The following is a 10,000-nucleotide window of genomic DNA, read 5'->3' as shown; positions in this document are numbered from 1 at the left end:
GTTCTTTAAATATAAGATAACAATTATTACCAACAAGTAAACACGTGTAAAAAACCTTTTGAGAGTGATTTCGTGCAAAAATAAACATATTACACTGAATTTTTCTTTTCTTCTGACAGTTGATCTTCTCTTTATCTTGCTTATTCTATTTATGTCCTAATCTTTGTGTATGTAACTAAAACGGTTTTAGAAAACAGTTTTTCAACTGACTGCAAGATAAATTATGTGGGTTCCACACAAGTTCATAGTAAAATAAGTTATACAAAAATGCTACAGTAAACTGTAAGACTACAACCAAGTATTATATTATGATGATTGGAAAGTATCTCAATTTGCAGGAATGTTTGGAGGTAAGATCCCTGGAAATTAATATTTATATGTTGTCTCGTGAGTTAGGATTTAGCTCAGTTTTGCCTCTCAAGCTAATCTTTGGTTGACTGTTGCATTCCAGGCCTTTTTTCAGAGAGCATAGGTTAGATTTTGTTCCACTTAGCTTCCAAGCAAAGAGGGTCAGAGCTGAACTTAGAGCAGGTAGCCTTAGTGGGAGTGCTTCTCTTGAGCTCCAGCCACAGGTTTCCTGCTTGACCTGACCCATATAGATAGTTTAGTCTACAGTTTCTCTTCACCCAAGCCTGGCAATTAAGCTGAAATACATAGAGGTTTTGTTGTTACGATCAGTGAGGAGGAACTAAATAAAACAAACTGGCCTAATTTATCAAGGTATGAGGCAGAAAGGAACAATGATTTATAATTACCAACATAGATCTAACAGACCTGGCTGTTTACAGGTTAGTCCTTTCCCAACAGTACCATTTTAGTCATCCTTCGTGTGCCTTACATGTATGTCTGCCTACATATTTTTTTCTGCTTCACTATTAACTTCAAGAAAAACAGGTAAACAATTTGAGTGGGAAAAATATTTCTTGAATTCGGTATACTCAGGTCTGTAGTAAATTGCTTAGATTTCTGTATCATTTCTAAATAATGCTTAAACCTACATCTATGAAATGTATAAATTATTTTGTAAATATTTTGTTCAAATCACATTTTCATATTTTCTGTATTGTTGACAACACCTCTTAAATATTGCCTTAGTTTGATGATTGGGGTAACAGATATGTTAAAAGATATTGAATTACTGGAAGATTATTCTTTTAATTTTGGAATCCTCAAATTATATATTGCAAATTACATAATACTTATTATTGAATGTTTTCATGTTCACCAGAGATATTTTTTGCTGTGTTAAGATAGCATTTATGAACTAGATCTCTTTAGGCACACTATATTAATAATATTCTTATTTTATATAATACATATTCAAGATTAGAGAAAAAGCATGAGAAGAGCCTGTCATTATTGTCATATAATTGAGGAGAGATGCTTAGGACTCTAGACATAAAATATCAATCTTATGATTCTGATTATCAGAATTTTCCATACAATTTATTTGTAAAGTACAATTAGTATTCACCATGATTACTAAGGTTTGCATGGGATAATAACTTGTCTTTATGCAATTCACACCACATCCCAGGAAAATAAAACATTTTTCGCTAGCAATATCATGGAAACAACTGTGCTAATAGAAATGGAATAGGGAAATTGCCTTTGTTGTCTTCATATATTGTTTATATATATATATATATATATATATATATATATATACACTATTCTTTGTTAAAAATTGCTTGAGTATGTGAAATACAACTGGTAATTTTTACTATTATCCTGTAAATCATCGGAGGAAATATTTTTGTAAGATCAGATAAGCTTAGAGACAGTGACATTTTTAACCATTTGGAGCCTTTTTATATTATATAAACAATGTCACAAAACACGTAAGTGCATTTCACTTTTCCAGCGTAGTTTCCAGGAGTTTGATCTTTGCACTCCAGGGGAGAGTGCAAATTCATTGTGTTGCTTTTTAAACAGCCCACGGGGCCCTGAGCTAGGCATCACCTAACGTTCTGTTCTGTGTCTTTTCTTGTGTAGGCACCTTAACAATGAGCATGCGTTGGATGACCGAAGCACAGCCCAGTGTCGAGTGCAAATGCAAGTGGTGCAACAGTTAGAAATACAGGTCTGTCAGATCTCACTTAGCGGCCCACTTTTTCGGGTTTCTAGGATGTTAAATTGAGTACCGAAGAAATTCAGGGTTCTTTAGGCCACAACTTAATGGCTCAGTAGCTTGAAAAGTAGTTAAGATACATGGAATTCTGCATTATTTTTAACAATGGCAATAACTCAGGATAGATCGCTTTAGTTTACGTACCACTTAGACCTCTATAACTGAGATAATTTTGATCCCACCCCTCACAGGATTCTACATTATAGAAAAAGCCCAATTTTCACAATATCATACCTTTAATACTTTGAAAAAGAACTTCTTTTCTGTTTCTAGTATATTTATAATTTACAATTTTACAAAAAAAAACTTTCTTGCTTATTTTTAACTAGGATAATGGCTTCTATCTTAAATAGTAGATGGAAATATATGTTATATCAATGCTGCCTTTTTTAAGTCTTACAATTTTTTTGTTAATAATTTCAAGATTTTGCCAAAATAAATAGAATTTGTAAAATTGATCAGAAAGTACTTGTCCCCCAAAGTCTCATTTTTTGCTGTTACTAAAGCTTCAAGGTTCTCTAATGTTTAATCCTAAAGATTATTTTCTCAATAAAACTAAAACTTTGTGTTTCAGTTAAATATACATCTTCACTATTTATTCACACTTTAGCAGGTCTTATATAGTTTAAAATTCATCGTGTCGCTTTTTTTCTTCCAGAGAAGAACTAAATATATTTTATTTAGAGTTGTAAAATACCCAAGGACACATAAAAAGCATCATCACTGTTGTAAGCCTTTTGTAAAAGACAGATTAAAAGATAGCAGTGCCAGCGCTGATGCTCTGTATAGTATGGCCAGTCGTCCCCCTCTCTTGTCTGCTTCTGTCTGTCTCTCTGTCTCTGCCTCCTCTCTCTCTCTCTCTCTCTCTCTCTCTCTCTCTCTCTTGTTCTTGCGCTCTCTTCTCTCTGTGCTGTGTCTGACTGATGGAAAAGTAAGGTCCGTCAGTTGTAATGAGACCCAGTGCAAGTGTAGATGCTGACTCCGTGGCAGAGTTCAACGTTTCACACTGCCTGGTCCCTGTCACTCTACTGAATTAGATTGATGATGGCAGATTGCAGGGGGCACTAACTGGACCTCAGTGGGAATGCACGAAGTGTGTAGACAATCCTGGCAGGCCCTTCGCTTTGAGAACCCTTCACCCCTTCACAGCTGTTGGCACCAGTCCATTGCTAACAGTGTCCACGGGACTTTAAAGAGACACCGTAGGCCTTCTAATTTATGGTTTCAGTAACTTGTTACTGTCGAGGCAACTGTGACCTCAATTCTCTTATTGACAAAAAGATGAAGTGTTATTTGTTTTCTCTGACCTTTTAACATAAGGAAAGCTATAAAAGTTTTTCCCCCCTACATAGCTAAAGTTGCATTTCCTCCCAGATAAGTTCCTAGTGACACAGACTTTTATATGCAGGAATCATTACTCTGAGACAGGCTCAATGATAAGATGGATCACTGCAATAAAATAGCTGTATCAGTCATTTCTAAAATGCTTCTGATCTCACTCTTTCTTAACAGCTTTCTAAAGAACGTGAACGTCTTCAAGCAATGATGACCCACTTGCACATGCGACCCTCCGAGCCCAAGCCATCTCCCAAACCTGTAAGTGCATATTGCTTTATAAACAGTAAATAGCTCTACCAATGTAACAGACTAAGAAAATGAACAATTTAGTGACAGTTAGAAAACAGTGAGTGTGATAAAAAATATGGCAATAAAATGAAAGTAAAATGCAATCGCTTGTCAAATTGTATGTTTCTTTTAAAGTAATGCTATCTTTCACAAAATCTATCCAATCTACACTGTGGGTGACACTAAACAAAGTATACCTATCAGTGCACAAATCACTGCCTTGAGGCTGAAGCCAGAGAGAATATCTTCCTGTGATAGGTTTACAGATATTAAAAGGAAACCCACTTTGAGCCACCTAAAAAGTAGTAACAGTACCAATCATAAATAGAAAGGTATGTGGTGTACAGAAGAAGACTTACATCAATCATAAGACATGTATAAATAGATCTTTTATCAAATATTTTGTCAAAGGTGTCAGTATTTTTATAGCCCATTTTGTTCTGTTTCTTTGGTTGTTATTTCAGTTAAGATGTATTTCACATATAGATATATTTTACCATATATTATATGGAATGTTAATTTAGAGAGCTTATCACAAAGGGGAAATGGGCGATTATGGAAAATAAAAGCTGCAGTTTCTCTCAAAAATATCTGCAATTTAAGCTCAACCTGAGAGGATAGTCAGATGCACAGACTGTGAAAAAGAATATACATAGTTTGTTATCTCACACAGATGATGTTTACACAGAAATTTAACAGTTATCAATTGGGCAACTCTAGTTTAATGAAAGTTTGTGGGATACTTTTTAATAACGCCCCCGTATAGCCTGATGATTCGTGATTGCCAGCCACATCTCTCCTCCATTTCTTTGGGCATGAAAAGAACATTTGGCTTTGCAGTGGGGGAGGTCATGGAAGACAGAGCATATTATCTGATTTTCTTCTAGTGTCTCATTATCTCTGGCCGATTAGTATCATTTGAAGTTTACATTTTGCATTGAGCCTATCATTTATTTAAAATCCAATAAGGTATTTCAACAAAGATATCAGAGATTTTCCTCTATACTGTTTTTTAGTGTAGAGTACTGTAAACATATTTTTATAAGAAAGAGACATGAATCTTTTTTAATTTAACGTGTAACTTTTTAAATTCTAGAATGTCTGCATTTTTAATAAAAAAAAAAAAACTTTGCAGAATCTTTTTGATCCAGTATTTAGGACTCTCTTTTCAATAAGATCTTTTTCTCTCATTGCTTCTATAGTATAATGTAGATAATCACAAGACAGAATAATTGTCTCATAAATCCATCAGGAATCTGCAGCTTGTTCTTTCCAATTAATTATTCAATCAGTAAATTTTTTAAAACTCCAGCAGCATGGTTACATCTACACTAATAAAGAATTTTCAGCCTATAATCCAAAACAGAACCTGAATGAATAATGTAATTGAAGTATTACATTACATAAACCACACATGAAAGAATTGCTAATTGCGTTTGATGGTGGGCAATTAATACAGAATCTTAGATGAGCGATTTGAAATGAAACCACAGTTTAAAGTTCCCTTTGGAACTAGCAATATCTGAAGTGGGAAACTGCACTGCTGGCCTCAAATTGGTTCAAAAGAAGAGTGGTCAATACTCACACCCCTCAAAAAACCCTAAAATTTATACACTGTACAAAAGAAGCTTCAAAATTGATATGATAGTAGAGATTTATGGTCTCATGTGCAGTGGCTCAGTTGAGACGGCCCACACATTTGATAAATATTAATAGCATGAATTTATTACCAAGGAAAAATGAGCTCTGTTGGTTCATCACTGCACCTTAACAGCTATCAGTACATGAACACAAGGTGCAACCGCACTGTCTATTATATGACCCCATTTACTCTCTGAATGGTACTTCATTAAATGGTACCTTTTGGCCATGCTATGGATGGATGAAAATCAAAGTTATCAAGGCTGCGAGTCCTGAATAATGAGTTTCACCCAACCTTGACTATATTCAGATGAGCAGAGGTAGCTAAGTGCTCATCCTGGCTTTTACATGCTTTCCTTTAGTTAATAAGAAATTCTGTTTTATCAGTTTGTGATTGCACGCCTACAAACATGGCACGCTTATTATGACAGGATACAGAATGAGTTACCGGAACGTTGTAAACATGAGTAGTTAGCACAGAAAAAGATGTACTTCTCCTATTTTGATAACTTTTAATGTGTTTGCAAAATGTAGAGTCCTGTCCAGTATTCATCAGGATAGGTATTTCATTGGCCTGCAATTTACTGTTTTTCTTGGCTTCTGAATGTCACATTTTATTCTGGTTAATAATTCTAAATGCGAAAGCATAACCATCCAGCTCAGTTTTGATTTTGTTTTCATGCATAGAGAAGACTTTTTGAGTGTTTTTTTTTTCCTACTTTCATATTTTTAACAGATGTGTAACTATCATGATATGGTCTAAATGTAACATTGTTATATGTTCTGGTTTTTATTTTAAAATATCACAAGAAACATCACACCCAGATGTATACAAATCTTTCTGCATTGCTCAGACTGTGCAGAGGTACGCTGGCACATCCTAGGGAAGTTTACACCAGTGGCTTTGTAAATGTATTAAATGCAGCATTTAGTAGCATTATCTCAGCTTTTATTTATGTACGTAACAAAGAATTCCCAGCCCAGTCTGCTGGCTTAGAGTACGCACAGAATAACAGTTTGTGGTTTATTGGGAACAGATGCACTTGGGGATGCCTTCAGGGTGCCAGTCGTTATTATTAGACTGCTAATGTGCTTCTTCTGGCTGCTGCCCAAGAAAGAAGAACAATTAGCTGGCATATGTTAATTTTTGTTTCCCTAACAAATCTCTCTACTGACTAAATGTGTAAAACAAATCCACAAAGAAAGATCAATCAATGCTGTACACATCATTTTCTCCCCATTAAAAAAAAGGTTTATCTTAAGAAGTGTATTTGGGATTTTAAAAGGCAGGTGTTACTAACTTATATAGAAAAGCTGAATATTCTCTATGTAGCCACTCAGCAGTTACTATATGGAGAAGCAGAACAGTTATCATTAGTTTTCCTGCTTGGTTGTGTAGATTACTGTATGAAATGAAAAGGACCCAAGATTACTACCTATAATTCCATTCAAATATATGGGAGAAATCTTATGTGCTGCCCTGCGTAAAAATTTTGCTAATTGGATGCTATTTATGACAAAAGATGTGTGGTAAATATGACAGAGGTGATATGAGTTTTTTGATAATGAAGAACAGGGCCTTTCTGAGGGGAGTAATGAAGGGCACACTGTTAAACAGCTTGCACATTCTCACCTTTTTCCTTTTTTCTACCTGACACCCACTTTCCAGGGTACATCAGCATTAAGTGACACTGTAATCATAAATTGAAAATGATACTTCCAGAGGAATTGGCAAACTTGACATTTCATTATATTTGTTAACACATGCCACAAATGATTGTTAGTGAGGAAATTCCATTTCCCTCTCTCCATCTCCAATCAGATTTAATTTGAAAAATTTCAGCCTCCTCCGGCTAATTTGCAATTAAGACAATTTTGTTTGAATATGTAGTAATGTCATTACCATTCCACCAAATTAGCAAGGAGACTAAAGGTCAGTGTAAAATTTTCCAGCTGGCTGGAGCCTCTCAGCTGAGATTTGGGACTCTGGAAAAAAATTCTGGCAGCAACAGAATAGCAACTTACTTTAAGTCCTATTGGTTAAAATCCTTGCATTCTCCATCATTGCTGTTGTTGTTGCTTCACTAAGGGCTAGACCTGTTTAACAACAGGGGCAGTCAATAATCAGCAACTGGCTTTTATTTAAGGAAATACACTTTCGCTGAAGTCTGGTAGGACAAGAAGGAGTTAGTCCTAAGTAACATTGCAGTAGATTATTAGATAACCTCTAACAGCATCCTCTAATTAGAGTTCTTATGATACAATTTCATCCTGTAATTAGTTGAGATTGGCTGCTTCCTTTTGCAGCTTATTAGTGGCAACACAGCTGTAGAAGTGAAACCACTCTCATTTGTCAAACCTTTTTAAGTCTTTTTCTCTTGTCTCTACCTTTTTCCTGCCCTTCTCTTGGGCTTTGCAGCTAAATCTGGTGTCTAGTGTCACCATGTCGAAGAACATGTTGGAGACATCCCCACAGAGCTTACCTCAAACCCCTACCACACCAACGGCCCCAGTCACCCCGATTACCCAGGGACCCTCAGTAATCACCCCAGCCAGTGTGCCCAATGTGGGAGCCATACGAAGGCGACATTCAGACAAATACAACATTCCCATGTCATCAGGTAGGATATGAATGCTCAGTAGAGCTCTTTTACTTTGGGAGAGGACAACTTTAGGTGGAACAAATGTACCTGAGACATTCCAGAGCCCATGGAAACTCAAGTCATGATTTATGGAGTGATAATTGTTTTATTCCTGGTAAATGCAGATAGAGGCAATTCCCTAAGCACATCATGATGAATTGTTCTGAATGGTTGTTCAGGAAAGAAAGCTCTCCCCATTAGGGACACTGAGAGATGTCTTGTCAGGATAGCCCATGTTATCACCTCAATTCAGTGAGATCCTTTGATCTCTGAGGGAAGACAAGAGTAATCCAACATCTGTGAGCGAAGCTATAGGAGAAGAGCCATTTAAAACGGACAAATATGAAGCACCATTGCTTTATGCAAGACACTTGGAGCTTTACACGAGTCAGTGCTTATCAAGGTGCTGCCTAAATGAAACGCTACTGCAGCTCCTAAAACCTGTGTGAGGCTTTGCTCAGGAAGCATCCTGAGAGGCAAAGTTCTGTACAACAAAAACTCACATCCTCTCCCTCTCCTCCCCTCGCCCCTCTCCCTCACCTCTATCTCCCACTCCCCCCAGGGGCATCTGGTTAATCACAGTGGCACGTCCTGACCATTATGATCCCAGAGCCCTCTTTTTACAAAAAGTGAAGTTATTTGCAACATGGGCACTTGTGAGGGGCTTGTGTTTCCTTTGTCAGATGGCCACAGATGCCGAGGGATGATCCTGTTATACATTAAGAAGTATTAGAGGACAAAAGCAAAGATTATGGCAGGGGGGCAAAAGTCCATGTACGAACATGCCTAAACCACCCGCTTAAAAGAGGACCTGGCTGCTGAAAAACCCTCAGGCCAGCTGGTCACACTGCTCCCGGAGTATGAGGACAACCAGGGGACGCTTCATTTGCACTTCGCGTCAGAAATGGCCTTTTCCATGTAATTCAATTCCACTGCCATGCTTTGTGCTTTCACTAGTCAGTGGCTTTCTTGCCGAATCACTTTACCAATACTAGGGGAAAATATGAGAAATCAATTATAGGTAATCCAAGTTATTAGCAGAATTAACACCCAGTTTTTGTTTTTATAGAGATTGCCCCAAACTACGAATTTTATAAAAATGCAGATGTCAGACCTCCATTTACTTATGCAACTCTCATAAGGCAGGTAAGTAGAAGGAAAATTAACTTTGCCTGATTAAATTAAAATTCATTAATGCTGAAAGTAAGGCGCGGATGAGAAAGTGTCATCCGGTCTAGTTAGTAAACCATTATTTTATGTCACTATGTATCTTGTCTCATTTCAGGCTATCATGGAGTCATCTGACAGGCAGTTAACACTTAATGAAATTTATAGCTGGTTTACACGGACATTTGCTTACTTCAGGCGGAATGCAGCAACTTGGAAGGTAACTACTCTTCCACCGGTTTGAAGACGCCTTGCACAGTTTCTTACAGATAGCACAAGGAACATTTATTTACATGACATAAGCAGATTAGTATCTGCTTCCCCTCTTTTTAACCTGCCTCTTGAATGGAATGAATTCCCTCTCTCAAAATGACAAGTGAAAGAATAATTTTGCCTCTGATATAGTTTTCTAATTTGGTGCAATTAATAGCTGAGGCTTGGCAGAGAAACGAGGGCCTGACACACTAATTACAGTGTGAGCACTCAATCATCAACACCTTTGTTAGTCGCACGATATTACTTTTTCTCTTGCATATTATTGGCTAATTAGTTTGAAAAATGTCTGTTTGGCTTGTGCAACAAATGGAGGCTGCAGGTTTTGTCCTGGTCTGAGTCTTTTGTACACATCACACCTCATCATACAGACTGAAGCTGCCACGGGAGTGAGGGCCCTGGCTACTCAGCTGGAACTAAAAGAAAGTAAAGTGAATATTATCCTGTCAGAACATAAATGCAGTTTATTTACTTAGACAAAAGGGTTCATCTATATCCCTGTCCAAACAACTTCATTGTC

At 36.8% G+C, this 10,000-nt stretch overlaps 1 protein-coding gene across 1 annotated transcript in view; it reads left to right on the top strand.

Annotated features, from left to right (window-relative positions):
- Nucleotides 1-10,000, top strand: part of Foxp2 (forkhead box P2) — a 426,522-nt gene that overhangs the window by 387,360 nt on the left and 29,162 nt on the right. The window contains exons 14-18 of the mRNA XM_033758206.1: nucleotides 1,996-2,083; nucleotides 3,644-3,727; nucleotides 7,818-8,019; nucleotides 9,110-9,186; nucleotides 9,326-9,427. Of these exons, the coding sequence (XP_033614097.1) occupies nucleotides 1,996-2,083; nucleotides 3,644-3,727; nucleotides 7,818-8,019; nucleotides 9,110-9,186; nucleotides 9,326-9,427 (553 nt within the window). The remainder of the gene's footprint in view (nucleotides 1-1,995; nucleotides 2,084-3,643; nucleotides 3,728-7,817; nucleotides 8,020-9,109; nucleotides 9,187-9,325; nucleotides 9,428-10,000) is intronic.

Source organism: Fukomys damarensis, unplaced genomic scaffold (assembly GCF_012274545.1).
Source record: "Fukomys damarensis isolate Sample0158 unplaced genomic scaffold, DMR_v1.0_HiC HiC_scaffold_4, whole genome shotgun sequence".
Taxonomy (NCBI): domain Eukaryota; kingdom Metazoa; phylum Chordata; class Mammalia; order Rodentia; family Bathyergidae; genus Fukomys; species Fukomys damarensis.
The sequence above is the reverse complement of the archived record's forward strand: the minus strand, read 5'-3'. Positions and strand labels throughout refer to the sequence as shown.